The sequence below is a fragment of the Rhopilema esculentum genome, chromosome 17 (assembly GCF_057945365.1).
Source record: "Rhopilema esculentum isolate cy_ngs chromosome 17, ASM5794536v1, whole genome shotgun sequence".
Lineage (NCBI taxonomy): Eukaryota > Metazoa > Cnidaria > Scyphozoa > Rhizostomeae > Rhizostomatidae > Rhopilema > Rhopilema esculentum.
In genome coordinates, this window is record NC_142831.1 from 4280756 (window position 1) to 4304871 (window position 24116).

The 24116-nt window shown below is 35.7% G+C and overlaps 2 protein-coding genes across 4 annotated transcripts in view; both read left to right on the top strand.

The window, feature by feature from the left end:
* The window catches only part of LOC135696602 (uncharacterized), a 33490-nt gene extending 24593 nt beyond the window's left edge, over positions 1-8897 (top strand). For both annotated transcript variants that reach the window (XM_065216049.2, XM_089113407.1), the window contains 2 exons: positions 4250-4380; positions 5071-8897. In XM_065216049.2, the coding sequence (XP_065072121.2) occupies positions 5119-7074 (1956 nt within the window). In that variant the 5' untranslated portion in view covers positions 4250-4380; positions 5071-5118 and the 3' untranslated portion in view covers positions 7075-8897. The remainder of the gene's footprint in view (positions 1-4249; positions 4381-5070) is intronic.
* A 2353-nt stretch (positions 8898-11250) lies between these two features.
* The window catches only part of LOC135681695 (catalase), a 28184-nt gene continuing 15318 nt past the window's right edge, over positions 11251-24116 (top strand). For both annotated transcript variants that reach the window (XM_065196275.2, XM_065196281.2), the window contains exons 1-11: positions 11251-11410; positions 13854-14136; positions 14593-14774; positions 15430-15609; positions 16040-16150; positions 17599-17679; positions 18758-18910; positions 20478-20613; positions 21145-21221; positions 22179-22232; positions 23718-23825. In XM_065196275.2, coding sequence (XP_065052347.1) covers positions 11354-11410; positions 13854-14136; positions 14593-14774; positions 15430-15609; positions 16040-16150; positions 17599-17679; positions 18758-18910; positions 20478-20613; positions 21145-21221; positions 22179-22232; positions 23718-23825 — 1422 coding nt within the window. In that variant the 5' untranslated portion in view covers positions 11251-11353. The remainder of the gene's footprint in view (positions 11411-13853; positions 14137-14592; positions 14775-15429; positions 15610-16039; positions 16151-17598; positions 17680-18757; positions 18911-20477; positions 20614-21144; positions 21222-22178; positions 22233-23717; positions 23826-24116) is intronic.

Here is a 24116-nt window from a genome sequence, read left to right on the forward strand (position 1 = left end):
ACAGATATCCTTTCTGTATTAATTGGAAAACTTTTTGAAAGATTGATTTTTGATGAATAAATCTCGATGTTTTTAGACAATTCAGAATGATAAATTTTTAGACAAAAATTGCACTGCCCTCTATAAAATCAAATTTACATCCATTTTTATGTGATTTATAAAGTAATTAATGCTTCTTTGCTTTTCGTCCATATCTATTCTTTCATTTTTCAACTTTTGCTGGCATTTCATTTCTTGAGTTTTGCTGAATTTTAGCCTGCTTCGTTTCTTATGTTGTTCTTATTTCATGGGCAAATCTCGGGCTGGTGTTTCTTATCACAGTTCTTCTTATACAAAATAGCTTGCATCACAATTTGGAATGCTCAAATGAGCTAGATGGTTGCTTAACTTTTGTTCCTATGAAGTTAGTCTGTTGTCTGAATCAAATGTTACGAGGAAGAAAAAGGCGATTATGAGTTTCTGCCCAGGAAAGACTTCAAATGACCTCAAAAGGAACACTCCAGTCTTATTTAATGTCTGGTTTCTTTTGCTCAACGCAGAGTTGATGTAACAGACGAATGACGTCCGTATAATGAGATTGTTTGAATCAAAATGTTTGCAACATTTTTATTTATATCTAATGCCTCCGAGCTCAATAGGCGCGAGGAAGAAGTGTTTAGCTTGTGTCCGGTGTTTTTACGTAGTTATAAAAGTCCGATACAATACCAATAAATGGTCATTTCCGGCCGGACCCACCAGAAAGTGAACAGCCTTGATCCTACCAGATATGAGCTCAAGACATAAGTAATTTTATTCTATTTTCGTGAAGAAGGAAGAAGGAAAAGAAAATGAAAACGAAAGTACGTGTGCTAAATGTCATGGATCGCTGATTATTGCTTGTTGAAAGGGCAAACAAATGAATGAAAAATTTAAAAAGAAGAGAGTTATAATGATATTTCAAGGTAAGAAATGAATAAATTGCTTCGAAGAAATTTGTCAATAGCATATTTTAAAATCATAACGCTTGCAAACTGTAGATTAAAACCTTTGTCTTGGAAAGGTTAGCTCAGGAATATCTAGGTTCCTTAACTCTTTACAAGAAAAACTGGAAGCTATATTATTAGGCTTTTATATAAATGAACCTGGTGATCTAAATTGACGTATTATACATAAAAGACAACGTTTTGAGTGTATACACCCTTAGTTTAACTATGTTTTAGAGCTAGGGGCGTGACCCAAATTGTTAATACCAAACAGTAACACTTTGGTACATTTGCTATTGTTTCTAAACAACTCTTGCAAAGCCCTTTGTTTTTCATAGCTCTATATTATGATTATGATTATGATTATGATTATAATTATGATTATGATTATGATTATGATTATGATTATGATTGTGACTAAAGTGTACAACTATAATACAATATTCTATACAATTTACAATTTAAAGCCTATTACATTATATTATACGCTAGTTTAAACAAATGAGTCTCTAACGACGATTTAAAACTATCAATATTGTCAACAGCACGAATTCACAACGGTTCCAAACACTAGCTACAGCATAGACCAAAGTTCTACCACCTTTGTTCTTGAAGTGAGGAACCTTTAACAGCTGCGCATTACTCTACATCCCCTCATCATATCTTACCTTAGAGTTAAGATAAATATAGTTTTTTCTTCTCGAATTCATGTATAAATAGTTTATTTTTTACATACTGCTCTTCATTATACAGTCATATTCGACATTCGACAGCTTTTCTGGGACCTGGGACAAAAAAAAGAAGGGGTCGCGATAACGTCATTAAAACTGAGTTTGTTATTATTGCTGCTATTGTTAGGAAATTTTGTTATAACATTTCACCCAACAGTTTTAACTTTATTTCTGCTTTTATTTAATACCCGGAATGATACTTATCCTACTTTCAGGTCCGTATAACCGCTCGCCTTTTATCCATTACTCACTCTTAGATTAAGTATATAAATAGCATAAGTCGACTATGATCTTATGAGCATGAAACCGCGACTAATATTGACATTGATGTCCGGATCATTTCAAAGTTACGTATCAATCAACCACTCAAAATTAGCAAACAATTTCTCGATTGTACAAGATGACAAAAAGGCCATGAAATAAGTTTCTCACTTACAATTGATATCATTATTCTGACGTTATTTACTTTGACTGTCGGACGAAAGTTCAACACATCTTAAAACTTAATGTGATTTAATGCCATTTGCAAAATTTGCAGAAAAATATTAAGCATTTTAGTTGGCTTTATTTACTAAAGTTTGTAACGACAAAAATCTTTCCAATTTTTTAAAAAGAGGTAAAAACATTTGCCTCAAGAATTGTACCTTTCTTCGCTGGATTGTGAGGAATTTGAGGGCCATTCTCTACTTGATTGTACAAGAAGCGAATGAAGGACTTTAAAAAGTGCCAATGGGTACTGGTGCGCAAATTTCCAAAATAATATCCAATGGACTGGGCTAATTTCTTGAGTTTAGGTCATCCTACCGAACTAAACACGAACAGAAAAGCAAGCTCTGATCATATGCGCCAGTGGGGACGGCAATACAGCTGCGGCTTTACTGACTGAGAGGCCCCGTGGCCGAAGACCCACTTCTTGCTATCACGAGCTTGGGGCCTGGGGCTGTGACCCCCTGGACCCCCTAGAACCACCACTGCGGCCAAGACTCCAACATATAGCTTGGCTAAATTTCTTGCATAACTTGCGCATGCGCTTGTGATGTCTTCTGTAAATAGCAACGCAAGTCCAAGCATACAGGATAAAGAAACAGATGGCTTTCAAATTATTGTGCTTGTTTCTATGTCATTTTAAATCATTTACATGTTTAAGGGGGTATCCCCTTGGCAATGCTGCTTTTCAATGGGCCCACCAGTACATAAACGTACACAAATCTTTATATTACAGAAAAACTTCTCAACTTAATTACAATTAGGTATAAACATCTTTCATCTTATCGAATAAATATCATATCATAAAACCCTATTATGAAGTAAAAAATTACTTAAAATGATATATATTTATGATTAAAAGGCTAAGTGGCAAACACCTATTTATTATTAAGCAAGAAATTGTCTAAATCTGCTCATGGAAGATACCTGCGCGCACTTAGCCGAGAGGTGATTCTAGACCTAGCAATCCCGGAAAAAAATAGTTGGGACTTTTCAAAAAACTTTGTGCTTTCTCTTCCCTTTGAAAAATAGCTTTTCCCCCCTCCCCCAATTCAATGTTGAATGCACGATTTTGAAGCAAATATGATAGAACTATAAATATAACATTGCCTGCGGGGGGGGGGGGGGGGAGATTTGAATTTACAGAGGCAAGGTAAAGTGGAAAAGTACAATTATGCATTTTGTCCCAAACTTTTTGGCCGGAATTTTAACACCTGTGAACGAGATGCATTTTTTCAATTTTTGGAGTTTTTCACTGGTAACCGAAGTTTCGCAACATAAAGTAAAGAAATAACCCATACAGAAAGAATCGATCTCGCTCATACAGTGTATACCTGAAAATCAAATAAATAGCTTATTAATGAGAATTATCCAGCCTATTGAGTTATATTTTTGTTTCCTTCATCACAAAAAAATTTCGTTTCATTGAACATTTTTCCATTGATGTGGGTGTTTGCGATGTCGCTTGAGAAAGCTTTCTATAAAAAGCTAGGAGAAACACCTGACATCCCAGGGCTAGTTTGGCAATGACTCTCAGTCTGCATACTGTTTTAGCATAAAACTAGGAACTTAAGTAAAATTGTACTAAAAAAAATTTACGAATTCATTCAACACGTTTCGAGAATAGCCCGTTATCAAGAGAACTAGATGAACGATGTGCTCACTTATGGATTAAGGTATCAAGGCAGCTTAGATTTGAAACATCTGGAGCTGTTCTTTTTCACATGCCTCGCTATCTCCCACGTACCTGAATCCATTCATCTTTTGCCACAACATCAACAAGGATCAAGACTTTCTGCGAATAGAAAGTAAGCAATTTAAAAATAAAAAATCCACGTGTTTACCGTCCTGAAACGGCATGGGCTCTAAATGCATGAATAACACATGGAATATCATAATTACATGCATTTACAAAACACATGGATTGCTTATTTGGTCCATGTAATTGACACGTCTTGATTGCGTCATTTATGCCATATTATTGTATCTAGAGCAGCCTATAATTTCTTTATCAAGCAACGTTGTGTTTGAAGGAAAAATAGTTTCAAAACCTTTTTTTTTCTTTTCAAGTGACGTAAACATCAAGAAGTTACAAGGAAAAATAAAAGAGATGTGTTTGTAAGAAGACTGGTCAGTCGAAAAGTTCGTTGGCATCATCACACAACATCAAGAATTAAAAAGGCTTCAAATTTGTGTTTAAGGTAGAAAGCTTTCTTCATTTTTATTAACTACGATTCGCTACCATTTATTGTAACAAAAGAACTTAAGTGAGTAATAGGTTAACTTTGTAAGAAATTAAAACAGCAGGTATCATTTCTAATTTTCACGTCTTTGAGAAAAATAACAGAACTTTCTAAATTTGTGTCTTAAAATTCAATCTTTCCTTAACATTTGGTGCTTAAAACAGAGATCCTCAACACTCTTTGCAAAACAAAAGGCATCTCTTGTTGCAACTCTCTTTTTTACTTTCGCTTACACTTCTTAAATTAAATGCTCAGCATTCCTAACTCAGTTCTTGAAGCCATTCTGAAATATACTTAGTTTTTGTTGCTTTGGCTGATATTAAGCACCTGATGTTTTTGGTTATTTATAATTTGCCATTTTAATGATTTAATTTTTGTTGTTGTTAACAATGTTGTCGCTATTGCTGTCGTTGTTGTTGTTATTATTGTTGTTGCTGTTGTTGCCGTTGTGTTCTGTAATTGATTTATTTAAAATCCATACAACTAGATTTTGCACTGTAGCAGAATTTAAATTAAATCAAATCAATTTAGATCACAATTTGAAAAAAAGAGCAACAGAAACTTTAGACTTCCTCCAAACTTGTTCTGGCAGTGTTGCAGCTTCAAATCTATTTAAAACGATGAGTGACGACACATTTTTCATTTTAGAGCTGGAAAGTTGCGCTAAACGGCTCAAAAAAGTAGCAGGTGTTTGCGATGGCCGGAAACGCAACACTTTGTTTGAACACAACACACGCATGCTTCGATACACATTCGATAACAGACCATCAAAACTTAAAGCAGCCAACATCGAATGATTTCAGCACAAGCTCTGTATATTTTCTGCTTGTTTTGTGTACTATTGCCGTGATGGAAAACATATTCACGTGTTACATCATCTATGCCAACAAGATATTACAAACAGCTACAAACACATTTGTTTTTAGCCTCTGCGTCACAGATATGCTCTGTGCTGGTGTCTTAGTTCCTATAGCACTGTTTTACAAGAATAGCAACGTCTATTTGTATTTCGCCGCTATTATCGTTTTCACCTATGCCTCAAATCTAACCGCAGTCACCTATGAGAGGCTGGTCTCGATTACAAAACCACTCAGATATCGTTCAATCATTACAAAACAAACTGCTTTAAGAATAACCGTTGCTGCATGGCTCGTTCCAATCTCCTATTGCTTGGTGCCATTAACATGGAAAACCAACGTTCTTAGCATAGAGCATAAAATCTACATGATAATTGCCCTGCTAGTGTTTTTGGTCTCCCCGCTGTTTTTCATTTGCTTCGTATATATGCGAATTCTGATAGAAGTGCATCGTTTATTAAAAGAAGGACGCAGCCTTGAAGTATATCCCGTGCAGGAAAGATATCTGCCTCAAAGCTGTTCATCACGCCTCCGGAATGCTTGTTGTCTGTTGGCAAATTCTGGTAGCCAAGGACAGAACGCTTGCTCAAAGTCAGACAGCCGAATGAGTCCCAATCTACACGAAGACTCAAATGATGAGCTTAGCTGCACGATCAAAACTGATCTGTATTATAGTGCGAATTCGAATCAAAGTTTGTACGGCCTAAGACAGGAGGGAAGATGCAGTTTGTCAATAACGAGCAGGCGCAGCTGTGATTCAGGAAGACAATGCCCCCAAGGAGATGTCTTGGAAAGAGGTCAAAATTTAGTTGCAGGGGAGGCTTTGACCACGGTCGCTGTACCAAAAATGAGCACAGCACTTATCTGCCAGCATCGTGGTATCGGAAATAAGGATGAGGGCCAATGTAAAGCGAGTTCTGCACAAGATAAAAACCATTCGACAATACTGGCAGCATCAAAATGCAATGGTAGTGGCACTTCAAGTCATAAAGGAGAAGAGCGAGCGCCTCTTGTAACACCTGGCTTGATCACTTTATCGGTAAAGTGCGATGGAAAATTAGACGGAAAGATTATCAACGTAGAAGGCGACCATAAGGAGACGCATACAAAGAAAGAAGACGATGCAAGCAATCAAAAGGATGAGCCCTGCATGAAGAATCGTGTCGGCTTCATGATTAATCCTTCTACGGATTGTTTCGATGATATTGCTAAAGAAAGGGAGACAGAGGATGATGTAGAAAATGGTGTGAGCGAACACGACTCGGGAATCGAGGAAGAGCGATGCAAAGATGCAGCAAGGATGTCTAATTGCGAGGCGAATCTAGATGACGAGACTGTCAACAGCCCCAGCTGTCCTTGTATTGAAGGAGGCATACAGCCACACCCAAGCCCTGAACATATCAGTGGTTCAGTAGTGAGATCTGTGCAAAATAAGCGCAGTTTTTTTGCTCGCCTATTTAAGCCCGATGGTTGCCAAGAAAACAACAAGATGAAGCAACGAAAACGGCACAGAAGGTCATTAAGACGTAGACAGGTTTTTGAAGAAATAAAAGCATCTACTGCATTCGCCTTAGTGGCTTTCACATACATGTTTACATGGATACCCGTCATCTACATGACGTTTATGGATGCAATAGACAAGCATCATTTGGTTCCCAACACAATAGACAAAGTGAATGCATGGACCATTGCTATCAATGCTGCAGTTGATCCACTTTTCTACGCCTTGATTCTAAGAAACTTTAGAAAAACGATCAAAAGGCAGTTCAGAAGAATGAGAAACGGTTGCAACTAACAATGTATCAATGTAATAATAGGTGTTGTTAAATCTGTAAATATCCAAACACTACATTACAATTTGTTGTCTTAAACTGAGACGTTAGTAGCAGTAGAGGCGATCTCATTGGCTCCAATGGACATAATCCCCTAAGGTAGTGTGACATTTCCTTAAGTAATTTCAAGGATATTTGAGGAGGCTTCCAAGGCCGCTGCGTTGAAATAATCTCCGTTGTAAAAACAAGGATTTGTCATCTTAAGGTGCCTAATCGGTGAAATTTTAAACCTGTCGGCAAATTTGGGCTTGCTCTCACAATTTCTCGACAAAAGGGACCTCGAAACCCCTCTTGAGCACGACAGCTGGCATAGACCCTTATGTTACTTTGTATTTATTGTCTAATTTCTTGGCTATGGTTTTACTGGTTTCGCCCTGAGCTGTTTTATCGTGCTTTCGAATTCATTATTGTTATTTAGTTATTGTTATTGGCCTCAGGCCACCATTTAGCCCTAACCTTGTAGAGTGTTAATCCTACCTAGCTAATATCCTAAAACTTTGATATTCTTCCTCAATAAAATTCATTTACTGATTAGCAACAGCCCTAGTAAAATTGAAAGGAAAAAAGCTATAGCCACTCCCTTTAAACTCTACGAGAATGCTGCTTTCCCAACAGAGAACGCCAATTTTGTAAACATGGAACACCTGTGTCTCATTTTCGGCAAAATTGAGTTTATTTAAATTGAATCAAATTAAAGAATAAGAAAATTACATCACGTCCACGACAAGTCTCCCGTAAGGCGTCACTGGTCATAAATACACCCAGACAAATGCGAATCTTGTCAAATCTACTTTTGCGATTTGCTCGCATTTGACTCATATGGCCCCGAGAAGCTATCACTGGAAGTTCCCTTTAAGTGGCCCAATAATGGTAGTGAGTTTTGAAATCAGAACCGTAATTCAACCAAAAACGTGTTTTTGTGATATTTCTCCGATTAAGCAAACAAGTATGGTTACAGACTCACATACAAGCCGAATCTCCCTGATATTCAAAGCATAGGATATTCAGGAGTGGTCACATCGAGACAAAAGACATATAAGCTCGTCGATAAGCATAAACATTGACTGTTCTAGCTTCAAACCCCTTTGTCAATTTGTGAATATTGTAGCCAGATTTTCATTTTTTTGAAAATCGTTATCTTTAGTTGGCCTAAAGTAAAAATTTGAATACTTCCTTCAAGTATTTAGCACTTTAGTTATGGCCCTCTTTGTGTAAATATTTAAAATTAATATAATGGTAAGTAGTTAAAATCCTTTGGTTGTATGAATATATCGAATCTGAAAGGGTAATAGATGTTTATCTACTTTAAAAATACGCATGTCTTGTTAACTTGTTAACAGTTGGTTTTAGGGTTTACTTCTTTGAAGATTTGCCAGAAAAAATTAGAGAAAAATTTGGTGAGTAGTAACTCCAAGCATGGATATATCCATTTAGTTAGGTGTTGTGTAATATAAGTTATGTTGAACTTGAAAAAATAGTGATATATGAATACAAGTATGGATTTTAATGAGCAAGCTCTTCTGCTTCAAGCCTGATTACTGCAAAATTCACAAGATAAAGGATTAATTAAAGGATGCGATGCTCCGGATAAAAGCAGGTTTTAAACTATTCTTAGAATGAGTACTACGCAAGGTGAATTATGACTTCATGTTGATAAAGAATATTCTACAATCATGCTGCCAACCTTGTAGATTTAAGGTTACAAATAAATTCATATCCTGAATTTCAACTGGGTAAAATAATTGGCATGAATAACTTGAAATAGATTTCAGATAGATTAAGCAGATTGGTGACTAAAACTCGTTTCGAGATAGCTGACAAAAAGAATCACATACAGAAGAATTGGACGACGAAAGAAGAAGATGAATAAAAATGATCAACAGGAACTGAAAATTGATAGAAATTCAGAGCAAAAAAAGGATCTCTCTACTGTACTAGACTGTTATGGTACCATTTTGGTATACATTCAACACGCCTATGTATAAGCTACATTAAAGTAGAAATCTGCAATTAGAGAAACCATAACAGTCACAGAGTAGAATACAACCATTGCAAGTAGTTTTGATACATCGTGTTGTAAAGTACCATTTTGGTATACATTCAACACGCCTATGTATAAGCTACATTAAAGTAGAAATCTGCAATTAGAGAAACCATAACAGTCACAGAGTAGAATACAACCATTGCAAGTAGTTTTGATACATCGTGTTGTAAAGTACCATTTTGGTATACATTCAACACGCCTATGTATAAGCTACATTGAAGTAGAAATCTGCAATTAGAGAAACCATAACAGTCACAGAGTAGAATACAACCATTGCAAGTAGTTTTGATACATCGTGTTGTAAAGTACCATTTTGGTATACATTCATAACGCCTATGTATAAGCTACATTAAAGTAGAAATCTGCAATTAGAGAAACCATAACAGTCACAGAGTAGAATACAACCATTGCAAGTAGTTTTGATACATCGTGTTGTAAAGTACCATTTTGGTATACATTCAACACGCCTATGTATAAGCTACATTGAAGTAGAAATCTGCAATTAGAGAAACCATAACAGTCACAGAGTAGAATACAACCATTGCAAGTAGTTTTGATACATCGTGTTGTAAAGTACCATTTTGGTATACATTCAACACCCCTATGTATAAGCTACATTAAAGTAGACATCTGCAATTAGAGATACCATAACAGTCACAGAGTAGAATACAACCATTGCAAGTAGTTTTGATACATCGTGTTGTAAAGTACCATTTTGGTATACATTCAACACCCCTATGTATAAGCTACATTAAAGTAGAAATCTGCAATTAGAGATACCATAACAGTCACAGAGTAGAATACAACCATTGCAAGTAGTTTTGATACATCGTGTTGAATGGTACCATTTTGGTATACATTCAACACGCCTATGTATAAGCTACATTAAAGTAGAATTCTGCAATTAGAGATACCATAACAGTCACAGAGTAGAATACAACCATTGCAAGTAGTTTTGATACATCGTGTTGTAAAGTACCATTTTGGTATACATTCAACACGCCTATGTATAAGCTCCATTAAAGTAGAATTCTGCAATTAGAGAAACCATAACAGTCAAAGAGTAGAATACAACCATTGCAAGTAGTTTTGATACATCGTGTTGTATAGTACCATTTTGGTATACATTCAACACGCCTATGTATAAGCTACATTAAAGTAGAATTCTGCAATTAGAGATACCATAACAGTCACAGAGAAGAATACAACCATTGCAAGTAGTTTTGATACATCGTGTTGAATGGTACAATTTTGGTATACATTCAATACGCCTATCTGTAAGCTCCATTAAAGTAGAATTCTGAAATAGGAGAAACCATAACAGTCACAGAGAAGAATACAACCATTGCAAGTAGTTTTGATACATCGTGTTGTATAGTACCATTTTGGTATACATTCAATACGCCTATCTGTAAGCTCCATTAAAGTAGAATTCTGAAATAGGAGAAACCATAACAGTCACAGAGAAGAATACAACCATTGCAAGTAGTTTTGATACATCGTGTTGTATAGTACCATTTTGGTATACATTCAATACGCCTATCTGTAAGCTCCATTAAAGTAGAATTCTGAAATAGGAGAAACCATAACAGTCACAGAGAAGAATACAACCATTGCAAGTAGTTTTGATACATCGTGTTGTATAGTACCATTTTGGTATACATTCAACACGCCTATCTGTAAGCTACATTAAAGTAGAATTCTGAAATAGGAGAAACCATAACAGTCACAAAGTAGAATACAACCATTGCAAGTAGTTTTGATACGTCGTGTTGAATGGTACAATTTTGGCTTACTTATACTTTCAATTTAATTATAATTCTGCAAAAAGTGATAGTTTAAAAATCACTGGTGTAGTAACTAAATTCATATTGGGGGGGGGGGGGGGGTGGTGGAATGACTTTTTTGCTGTTTCACATTCAATACACTGTTGAAAATGAATTATAGTACAGTTGATTATATTCTATGATTCTTCCAACGGATTTTCAAATCCAAACACCCATTATCTAATTTTAATCCGGCTTAAGGCGGACCATTTGATCAACCTTGTCCCTTTAATGTTTGTTATGGGCGAAAGCGAGTTTGTTTTGAAAAGGAGATCGTGGTGAACTTCGATTCGATTTCGTAATCAAGGTGAGTCGTAGTGGGGCGTTTGCAAGCTCAGTATCTTTGACGATTTAAAAAAGAAAAGGGTGAAAATGGCTACAAGAGAAAAGGCTGCTGAACAACTATCAGAGTTTGCTTTTCACAAAGGGGTAAGTTAGAACAGGTAACTTAAATTGGCTGTTGTGTGGGTTTTGATCTTATTGTTTTACTGGGCCTAAGACAGCGTTCGTATTGTTTGTCTAAGACCCAGGCAGAAACATGAGATCCTAGAGCTCTTGTTTCAAGCCAGTACAAATGGTCCTTTGGTTTAGTCTGGCCATGCATAACAATTAATTTGTTTGTTTTTTATATAGCAAAGCAGTAATGAAAACATAAATGACAGTCTGAAGGGAATATTGTATTTTAAACGTGTTTAACATTAGAGTTGTTTGCATACTCGTTACAGAAGTACCACAACAGTTCAGTACTATCTATAGTACTGGATAGACTTTACTTGCATCTCAAAAAATTTGTAGCCCTTGGGCAAAATCTAAATATTCACAGTCTATCTTTATCTTAACCCCTTAGAACTATTGCTATGCTTAGCCAAAATCATGAATGTTGTCAGACCTTGATTGAGAGACATGACTGTGTGAAATATGACACTCTTAGTTTGCAATACACTCTAAGTTTGCAGCTGTGACATCAACGTGAGTAAAATCAATAAATGAAGATATGAAAGATTATAATATTTTGTCCAAATTTGTTGTAACAGAATAGCTTTTGTGGCAAGATGAAATTGTCACTGAACGTAACTAAACTGCTTCATCATATCTTTGGCCTTTTCTTTGAGTTGCATAAGTCAATCAAAACACTGCTTATCTGATGCAATGCACCAAATATCTTCGATGCTTAAATGTAACCTGCTTGCAGACAAAGGAAATGAGAGAAATCATAAAGTCCCTGCAATCAGAGCAAAGGAGAAATCATAAAGATCTTGTTTTCTTGTACATCACAATATCCTTAGGGAATGATCTTTGTTTTTCAATCTTTGCATATTATCTTCAAATTTAATTTAAATTTTTTGTACCAAAAAGTAAGTCTAAGGATACCAAGAGAATAATGGTACAATGTCTCATATGGTTAAATGGATTCAATGACTAGCATTCAAAGATCTTATCAAAGGCATACAATTTTTAAAATTGTGGAAAGACATCTCGCTGGCTTTAAAAACAAAGTGTTTTAAATATGGCAATAGTCAAAATGAACAGCTACAAGAAAGTCTGTGCCATTGTGCATGCTTAAAAATTTCCTCTATTTGTAAAGTTTGCATAAAGCCTTGCTTAGATGAAAACAAAAACAAAAAAATGCTTCTAGCAAACTACTGATTACTATGTGGTAAAGTAATGGAGTGGTTGCCTGGACTTGCCAATCAGAGTAGTAATGCATTTTTGAAGTTTGATGAGTCAAGCAATAATTGGTTTATATTGTTAAATGCCATCCTCGGAATGGCATACAATCACATGTGCACACCTTGGCACTTGTCTCGTTTTCCCAAGAAGTGCGTTTTAAATTGATATCAGATTCATCCATTTATAACATTACAAAGCATATCAGATTGGATAGTTTTGTGTAAACATAAGGCTGTTCCTGTATAAAACTATTTGACATTAAATAAAAACAGTATCTTGTTAATGGGGCCTTTTAGCATTTTCATTTTTAGCATTGCTTTGTTTTCACTTTTATCTGTCTACTAAGAAGTATATATCCGTTTTTGTGCATTCACTCTGCTCACAGAATCAGAGTAGAGAGATGTACCTATTTTTTGGTTCTGACCTTTCACGTTGCTTCCATTTTTGTAAAATTGTTTTGGGGAGCTTTCAAAAACCCAATTTTTGTGCGCGCAGAATGCTCCCAGAAACCAAGTAAAAGATAATATTTTTGTGGTTTTTACTTTTCACAGTGCTCCGTTTTCATATTTTCATTTTCCTTATTTTTGTGGATATTCTGCACCTGTTCCCTCTGCTTCCATTTTTATTCACATTGACCCAGTGTGTTTTCAAAAACCTCTTTTTAGGTGGACATCCACTTTTTATAGTATTGCAAAAACCTTTGTTTTTGTGTGTGTCCTCTTTTTGCTTTCTAATCAAGTTTTTATATTCTATTTGCAAATTAGCTTTGAAAAAAGAAAATGAATATTTATCCCTTGTGCAAAATAGATAATTTAAAACTGGGTAAAAATTTCAAATTTTTTTTTGAATAAATGTTCAGAAATATATACTTAATCTGCTAAATTACAAATAGTACCCTCTTGGTTTCACAAAGAATGCAATTCACTGCAGGCCTGCAAATTTTTTCAGGTATGACCTATTGTTAGAATTTAGATGGTCTCTGCGGATAAAGCAAAATTAATATCAATGTTTAGATATTTTAAGTTTCTTTTACATCAAAAGATGATCCTGTTCAATAAATACAGACAAGTATTACTAAAGCCAATTTCTTGACATATATTTGTTCAGACACATTTTCTGTCAAGCAGAAAATCTATAAAGTATTTGATAGCAAAAAATGGAACCAAATTATATATTTAAAGAAACATTATTCAATTTTTAGGAGGCAGATAAGTTAACAACTGGTAATGGTGCTCCCCTTGACACAAAGACAAACACTCTAACTGTTGGCCCCAGGGGACCTGTTCTTCTTCAAGACCATGGATTCATTGATGATATGGCCCATTTTGATAGAGAACGCATTCCAGAGAGGGTTGTCCATGCCAAAGGAGCTGGTGCATTCGGAGAATTTGTTGTTACCCATGATATTTCCAAGTACTGCAAAGCTGCTCCTTTTTCTACAGTTGGCAAAAAGACCCCTGTGGCTGTGAGATTTTCAACTGTTGGTAAGCATGATTTCCAAGTTTCTGGATTTTTCTCAAGGTTTCAGTCAAAATTTACTCAAAGTATTGGCACACCCAAAGAAAAAATTAATTGTAAGCATGATTGTATAAGCCCTTGTAAGTGATTAATTTATGTGTAAAATTCGATTGATTCCAAATCTTAAGCCCTAGTGAAGTAAAACATGGTGTTTGATGCAAAGTTCTGAAGAAATTCTGCATGGCATCACAAAAATTAGGATAAGAAATTTAAATACATTTTAGTTTTTTATTTGCTTTGTTGTTTTTCTCTGCCATCATGTGGCCTTCACTTACATGTTTGTTTAATCATAACCACAACACCTGATTGCAGATTGAGCAACAGCAAATGTGCCTATGCTGACTTTCTCTTCCAAGTTTTTCCTGTTAAGATGGCTTTATTGACAATTTGGACAAATTTGATGTTAAATTTGTTCATTTTAGGTGGTGAATCAGGAAGTGCAGATACTGCTAGAGACCCAAGAGGTTTTGCTATCAAATTCTATTCTGAAGATGGAAACTGGGACTTGGTTGGAAATAATACTCCAATTTTCTTCATCAGAGACCCAATTTTGTTTCCCAGCTTCATTCATACCCAGAAAAGAAACCCACAAACCCACCTGAAGGTTTTTATCAGCAATATGTGTTTTAATTATACAACATTTATGCTCTTATATATTTCAAACAGTATTCCTTATTTGCTATTTCCTGGTCTTAACAGCCAAATTGTTAAAGTTACAGAATTGAAAGCTTTTGGTTAGAATTTTAAAGAACTTTGCAAAGCTACCTACATAGGAACTGCTGTTTGTCTCAAGACTTCTTCTCAAAGTGCTTTTGTGACAAGAAATTTTGTCAAACCTTTGTTCTTATAAAAATGGGGCAGCAGTCTATTTTCTCAAACAAGGGAAGGTTAGCAAGCCTGGATGGGCAATTAGCATTAGTTAACATTTTCAGAAGGCTGTAAATAGAAAAGTCATTTTGTTTGATACTGCACCATATTGTATGTGAAGAATTATATTTTTATACTGCTTTACACAATCTTTAAGACAAAAACATACATGAGTTTCTTGATGGTGGTCTCTGACTGTTTTTAACATGTTTCCACCTCAAAGATATCATGTTTATACACTTTTTCGCCCTGCCCCTTAACAATTAAACTTTAATAAGCACCCACCTTCCTCTCAGCAGTTTATAGAAATACTCAAGAGAAGAGAAACACAGAAAATCTGACCAGAAACATTTTTTTACGAATATAATTTTTGTTGTCCTATATCATTGTAGGACCCAGACATGTTTTGGGACTTCATCAGTTTGAGGCCAGAGACAACTCATCAAGTCTCCTTCTTGTTCTCAAGCCGTGGCACCCCAGATGGGTACAGACAGATGAATGGCTATGGTAGTCACACCTTTAAACTTGTGAACAAGGACAATGAGGCGGTCTACTGCAAATTTCACCTTAAGGTTTGTGTTATTCATTCATTTTATTAGCGCCTCATGCTTTGTGTTGTTCTTTTGTACTAAGTTTTTTATAAATTCTGTCTGCCTCTGTCATTATGGTATGAAGCCTGATGAACACGTTAGCGTTTCAGAGGCACCCTCTTTTACTTTTATTTGCAAAGTAAGCATACAGTTTGTCAAAGGTAACAAAGTAAACCATGCTTTTGATCAAATGGTGCATTTTCACATTTAGATTTTCACTTTTGGTTGCTCGTTTGAACAGGCAACCTTCATACATTCCAATAAAATATTTGAAGTTTAGAGATATTTAAAGGTAATTTTCATATTCGAGCCTCTTTTCTCTTTGTTTTATTGTAAGAACAACAGATTTTGTGCCTTTGCAATATAACATAACACTGTTACAAATTGAAATATGCTCATTATTTGTTTCTAGACTGATCAAGGCATTAAAAATTTCACTGCTGAAGCGGCAGAGTCTCTTTCTGCTAAAGATCCAGATTATGCAATCAGAGATCTTTTCAACAACATTGAGAATGGGAAACATGTAAGTATTTGAGGCAGAATTTTATTGATTTGACAGAATCATAATCATCAATCACTTTTAGTCATCATTATCATCATCAATCATCTTTAATCATCATAATATTCTTCAAACATCTCCTTCTTCAATCTCTAATCATTATAATCTTTAAAAACTCTTGCGCAACCGGCACACTTTGCGACTGTAATTCAAAAGACTGGCTTTATATTGTACTGCATGATAAAACAAAACAAGTCAATTTCTTAAGACAACTGCCGCTAAGCATGCTGGTTGCGCAAGAGCCTTTAACCCACATCAGGCAATTGATCACCATTATTATCACTGTTATCACCATCTTCTTTTATGTTTATAACAACCAGCTAGCATTAACTCAAAGCTCAAAGATTTCTACGTCCAAATACACAAAAGGTCCTAGGTAGGTAGGAGTGGTCAGAGAGAGACAAATCGAATAATACTCTTAAATCCCTTAATTAATTATGAATGTTTCTTTAAGGTGGACAGTATAAGTGAATTTTAAGTTTCCTATGATAGACAGCTGAACTGCCAAAATATTTTAAACGTAGGCTTTGGTAACAGCTGCTGATCAAGAAGATAAGTAATTTAGGGATTTATTTACGGAGACACGCCTTTCTTTTTGTTATAATCTTGAAGAAAATATTTTTAGATTAAGACATCGTATTTTATTTCGTTTATTCTTTTGTTGTGTATTTTATCTGCAAGAAGCAATAACGTTATTTTCCTGAGGCATTCCAATCAAGGTCTGAATGTTTAGAGGTATTTTTTAAAAAAGACAGATATTCGTTCATTGATGAGCCTTTGCCGCCAATGTTTTTAAAAATTTTAATTATATTTGTCTTTATCTAGTTGTCAAAAACGTTGTAATAATCAATTGTAATATTGAAGAATTTGTGCAAATTGCGATTACGATGAAGGGGGGTGTTTTTATACGTGCGAAGATATTAGCTTTGGAGTTAACTTTGATCGAAGGGTATACAATTGACGATAGTGGGTAATTTAGTAAAAGTAGGGAAGGTTTATAAACGTTAAATAGGCTAATGTAGGGTTATCTTCCAAAGGTAGGTTTAAGGACACTGAAATTCTATGCCTATCGTACGGTTTCCTACTTCTTCCTCTCAATTTGAGCACACCTTGTGATTCCTACGGCTGAAATTACAGAGAGCTAGCGAATCCCCTCACTATTAAGTGAAAACCTAGTCATGAAAGTGATTCTAACAACAGACCCTTGGAGCTGTAGTCCACGACGTTGACCACTGAACAATCCTTGCACTACAGGTTTTTCAATGGTAAGAAGGATGTCTTCGAAGCGTTAGTTGAATTATTTGCATGCTTGAAATCTAGTGAATTTTTGCGCTTTGCTCGCTTTGTTTTTGTAAAACTGGGCGATTCAAAGCTGCCTTACACAGTAATTAAACGCAAATTTGATTTTGCAGCCTTCGTGGACTATGCACATCCAAGTTATGACATTCGAGGAGGCAGAGAAGTTTAGATGGAATCCATTTGATCTTACCAAGGTAACTAGATTTTTTGTTATTATTTGCCTAAAGCAACATACTCTGCCGTATGATTTTAAGAATCTCGCAATGAACCACACTCTTTTTTATAGGAAGAATTTATCAAGAACACGCTCCCTCAAAATTGGGCAAAAGTTAAGAACAAGCTAAGGCTGAGCTACTGTGAAGTTTAATTTTGAGCTATGTCATGAAACCTCCTTGAATAATTTCATATCTTAAACGAGGAATTTTTGCCATCAAGGGGTGCTTTTTCGGTGAATTAATGAGCTTGTCGACAAATGAAGAATGTCTCAATTTAGCACAATAGCTAGTGATTGCACTGTTTACACCCGAATTCTTTAAGAGCAGATAAAGAACAATCTAGCTTTGAATTTTTGAACAAAATAAAGGCAGCCAGCCTGAACTTTAGTTTACTGGTTCTTATAAAAAAGAGTACATATGGCTTCGCAGCTGCCTCCTTTGATCCGCACCTCGATATGAAAGGAGGCACCTTTTGAACATTGTCCAATGTTTAGTATTCTCATAAGGTTTGACAATAAGTTTTTAGATATTAACAAAGAACGGGTCAACTTGCGCTTGTGTGATGCCAAATATCATGTACTTTTAAACTATCGATTTATTGTTACTTTTCTTTTCGTGTTCTTCGCGATGCCCTGCAAATCAATACATCTGCTCAACGATAGATATTTTCTGCATTGCGATACTTGCTAAAGAAAAGAACGCAATTTAAATTTCTTAGAAAGAGAAATGGCGAAGAAAAATTCCTTCTTAGAAAAAGCTTACCAAATACCATATGCCCAAAGATTTATTCCTATATTCCGCCCGAATCAATTTTCTGTTCCAGCTGAACAGGTATTCTAATTAACTACACAGTTCGGGGTTGACAATAGACTCTACAGCACGTTTATGATCGAGAAAGCCCTTACATTGCCGATTGGTTACTTAACAATAGGTCTATTGTGTAGTCCAACCAATGGGAAATTTTGATGGCAATCAAAATACGTCGAGACTAAATACATAGTGCTTTTAATTACGCAGTTTCATACTTATGTGGGGATTGTTTTTCTTCGTTTTACAGATTTGGCCTCAAGCTGAATATCCACTAATTCCAGTAGGAAAAATGACACTGAACAGAAATCCGCAAAATTATTTTGCTGAAGTGGAACAGATCGCTTTCAGCCCGGCTCATATGATCCCGGGTATTGAACCGTCTCCGGACAAGATGCTGCAGGTGGGTCTCTTTCCTCATCAGGCACAGTTTTGAAGCAAGCCATTTGATAAGAATAATTTTAACAGAGTATATAATTAAAAATGTGATCAATTTCGCCTGGGCAACAGAATCAATTCTGTTAAGGAAGTAGTTTTTGAAGATGGCATGAAATGGCGGTCGCTGATTGCTAAGAATCAAAAGAACCAATCAAACGCGCCTTTGTTCCTCTCACGTTTCTTTCGATCCACACCTGGATATAAATTTTCTGCTTACTTTCGGTGATCACTCGATGTTTATTCTCTGAAAACTGTCAGACGAAACGTTTTCAATGTGTACAAAAACTTGTTTGGAAGAAGATTTTCAATGACAATCGTTATTTTTCTTTACTGGACCTAACGGTTACGTAACGGGTCTACTAACTGAAAGAAAAAAATCAAGAGCCTCCATCTACCAAGAGGCTCCACGCTTCATCCACTGAGGGCTTTAGCACCTGTAGATTCTCAAGCCCCCAGCTGCTGAGAGAAACGAGTATATTATTGGCGTTTTTTCATAGAACTAACCCTTCTAACTTCTAGGGACAGTAGTTTAGCTAAATATGTCTATATAATATATAATATTATATATCGTTAAATGTATAATAGTTAAATAGTTAAATAATAAATCATCCATAAATGGTCTCAAGCTTAATTTTTCTTGTGTGAATGAAGAAAAGGTCACGGTAGCAGGCTGCGCGATGGGCTCCAAGGAGTTCTTGCGGCGCAAAGTCGATAAAAATGTAGCAAATAAGAAACACCGCAATACGCCGAGAATAAACAACAATAAATACACGTATATCAGTGAAGGCTAATATTTCGCACCGGCATACGGGGCTTCATCAGAGCTACATCTATTTTTCATGATGGTAATCCTTTTCATTTTTGTTTGTCGATGTGCTGGGGGGCTCAAAACGATCGTTAGGCCACAGACACCTAGTCAGCAACTTTGAATCGTGACCTCAAGAGGTTCTTCGTATTGTCGTAATTTATTTGGTTTGATTTGGCTTATTGTGCCACGTCTATGCAAAGTGAGGGTTTTTAGAGACACAACAGATATAACCAAAGCCATAAGACCTTAACAAACGGCCATGCTTTTTTAAACTAATAAACACCGCGAGGTGCTTTTGGGTATATTTCAATTCATAAAAAGTAACTTCGTTTAAGATGATTTCAAGAAGCATGTGGTTCTAGAAGCGGCGACATTTTTAAAGGCTTCAAAATCACATCAACCTGATTATTTCTACATTTTGTGAAAGTTGAATAGCAAAATCTAAATGAGAGGCAGTCTGTCCCCTTAGCGAAAGGCTGATTTGAACTACGAAAGTTTAAGCCACCCTGCAATATCTCTGATTGTCCATTCCTGACAACGATTTATCTATTCCATCAAACGGCAGTTTACTCCAGATGAAAATAAGATTAATCGCGATATCGGAAGGAATTTCTTTGTACACGGCTTTTTGCACGAGTTTTATACAAAGAATTCATGATAATTTGTCTGCCTGCTCATTAAGTTGATTGCGCAATTGTAGTAATTTTTATCGCCTTTACAACAGGGCCGCTTGTTCTCATATGGAGATACACATCGACACCGCCTTGGAACAAATTATCAACAGCTGCCTGTCAATTGCCCATATAGAGCTAAGGTCAAAAACTACCAAAGAGATGGACCCCAGGCCTATGATAATCAAGGTGGGTATGCTATATTTAGACATATTGCTAGCACTCAGTGGATTGTTTTTTTTATTTGCACTTGTGTCAGGGCCTTTTGATAGACCAAATAATTGAAATATCCGTGAAATAGATGGACAACAAAAACAAAACATAACCACTAGAGGAAAAGCATTGGCAGCTCCTTCTTACGAAACGCTGAGGGCTGTGAACAAATCTTTCCGCTCCCCTCCTCCCCCTGAAAAACATGGCTTGGACCTTCTTGCAAGAGAAATAGAGAAATACTGCATACAATCCACCGTAAATAGGTCCTTTTTGTCCAACCCTTTAAGAGCTCTTTCTCTATTATTTTGAGCAAAGTGATTCTAAATTCATTAGGGACCGATTTGCGAGAGAAACACAGTATTTATATCATATTTGATGTACAGATCCCCGAAGATGTATCACAGTTTGATATATTTTCTTCCTTCTTTCTTTTATTTTATGATTCTCAATTACTTGGTCCTTTTTCCATCCACATTTCTCTATTTTTGCATTCATTGGTTTATGCAGGTAGTGCTCCGAATTACTTTCCAAACAGTTTTTCTGGACCTAAAGAGAACCCGGAAGCTGCATTGCATGTGTTCAACGTGAGTTGTATTTGTCTTGTTATAGTACGTGAAAAATGAAATAATTGGCTCGGTGCAGAGTTCGGGAAACGCCTTACTGCCTTCCTTAAAGTTTTATTGTCTGCTTTGAATAAAGGTTTCTTAGGAATCGAATTTAAGTAAACCATCTTTTGTTTGCGCTTTGTCAGGAAAAAGAAACTGTAAGCACAACAGTAAATTTTTTTCATTTTATAAACTTTTGTAAGGTTATGCATTGGTCTTCCTCAAAACTTCTGCACCGTAGGATAACTCCCTCCGGCTCACATATTTTAAGGCAATCTGTCTCGTTGTGGATTGGTTAACGAGAACAATAGGTGGAACAATAGCCTAAACACGATTCCAGCAATCCGCCATATTTTTTACAATGCGATAAATTAAAAGGGGACTGGAAACAGTAAAAAATCCCTTTGTTCTTATAACCAATCAACATCGTGGCAGATTGCCTTCAAGGTATTACTGATACTTAAGGGTCGGAATAATCAGTGATTTAGACAAGCGATAAGTGAGACTAAAGACAGGGACTTGAAAATAAAATTTTGTTAAGTGATGTAAGCATTTTGCCAAAAGGAACGCCATTTGAAAATATATATGGCAAAGTCCGTCCCACCTCCGGCATTTTTAATATCAAAATAGTGAACAACGCAGATACGTGACTTTATTTCGGCGGAGGATGAAACACTGTCTCACGATACTTTATATTTTCTTTTCAAAGCAGTTAGCCAGCCTCATGGCCCCTCTACTTCTTTTGCTGGGATTCGATCTCCATTTTTAAACTATTTTTACTCTAAATGTTTCTTCTGCTGTGTTTTTGGACTATTCTCAGAACTTCCTCAATGACCTTTAATGTTGTTGTTTTGAAATTCTAAAAAAGACCTTTTTAAAAGTTTAATGAATCAATTTTGATATTTTATCTTTAAACCTTCGTATTTGTTATTTCAGGTCAGTGGCGATGTTGCCAAGTACAACTCTGCAGATGAAGACAATTTCAGTCAGGTATATATTATTAAGAACTAAGAAGTATATATTATTAAGAACTAAGGCATTAAGGGTAAAACAGACACCGTTTTATATTATTTGTTTGAGTCCCACATCACATCCGTTACACCTTTATATGCGGCAATTCCAAGCACCCCAGCACTGTGGAGAGTAAGCAAGCAGAATGCAAAATGAATTTACCATTAATACACTACCATAGGGTACGTACAAAAGTCATATTCTTTTTCCAAATATTTGCAAACTAAAATTTGCTTATTTATTGCCTCCATCTGTCATTATATCAGAGATTCAAGAATGTTCGTGTGTACGCTGTCTTTTCCCTAAACAGAAGATGAGAATCGTTTATTCATTGCGAATATCTTAGCGTTCTTTGCAAATATCTAGCGCAGTTTCCCCTTCCTCTTTTACTTCTGTTTTTCGAAAGTTGGAAGGCAATCAGGCAAGCTTTTAACTGCCTTTCGAGCCCACTAAAACAAAATTAGGAATCAAATGATTACATGAGCTCTGGGTGATGTAATTCAATTCATATATTTAACCGAATCCACGACACAATAACCTTTCGGATCTCCAAGAAAAAACACTTCGTTGTTTTTTTAATGCTCTAGATAGTCAAACGATATATGGGTCAGTAATGGGATGTAGTGCCGTTTAGTACATGATCCTCAGTTAAAACTTTTCTTTTTAATGAGCAAAAATTGATACAGTTAAATAACGACGTTGTACACGAACGAAAGATAAGTACGGCGTTTTGAACATAACTTTTCTTCGGGTGAAGAAGAAGAAGAAGATGAAGAGTTATGCTCCGAAGGTTGTATTTATCTTTTATTTGTTTACAAAGTCGCTATTTGATTGCATTAATTTTTGCTCATTACTCGACGCACAACACGCTGAACTACCCTCACTTTTTTTATAAGAAACAAAGATCGATGTTGAGTACTCCAGTTTCTTAATGCTCTGAAAATTTCAATACTCACTGTTTCTTATGAGTTTCTTAATTATGATTTCATGAATGATGTTATGAAATGTTCATGACCTTTTCTTATCACGTCAAGAGATTCGCTTCCGTTCTGATGCTGTATTTAGATGTGGGAAGTATATTTTTATCACTTGTGTCTTAAGTTCTAGGCCAACAGAGCAATAAGGTTCTTGGATTTTACAACATCTCGTTGTACTTAGTTTTATCACGATTTCATAGTTTCTTAATTTTTTTGCTTCGAGTACTGAAGTTTCTTAATTTTTTCTGCCTGTCGAGCACTCGTTTCTTATGGCCAGTTTCTTATAAAAAAAATGAGTGTACATTGATTTTCTTATAAATGCCCATGTCTACCGTTTTAGGGTATTCATATATGTTCAATCATGTTAGAATCATACTGAAAAACCAAAGAAATATAGAGTTTAAAGACGGCAATTGCTCGCTAAATGCCTTCAAGATTATCTGGGGTTATGATATCAAACTATCTGTGAATGTTTGTTTCTTTTTAGGTAACGACCTTTTGGGAGAAAGTGCTGAACGAAGAGGAACGAGAAAAGCTTGTTAGCAATATTGCAGGCCATATGAAGGACGCTAAAGATTTCATCCAGAAAAGGGCGGTATGTTTCAAATCTGAGCTAAAACTTTAATGAATCGGTTGTTTTTAGAATGTTTGAAAAATTAGGAAATCAAACAGCTGGCAATATAATTGAGGATGATATTCGTGTTCTGTTTCTCATAATATAGTTGAAAAAAATGGATTTCACACAGCTGATGTCAAGATCAGAGGACGTCCGAGCAAAACATCTAAGCCCACTCTAGGCTACGTCGTTTTCCCCTGTTATTTGGTAAATTTCTGGCCTATCAGCTGCTGAAAAGAAATATGTTTGTTTGAGACTTGGATTGATCCT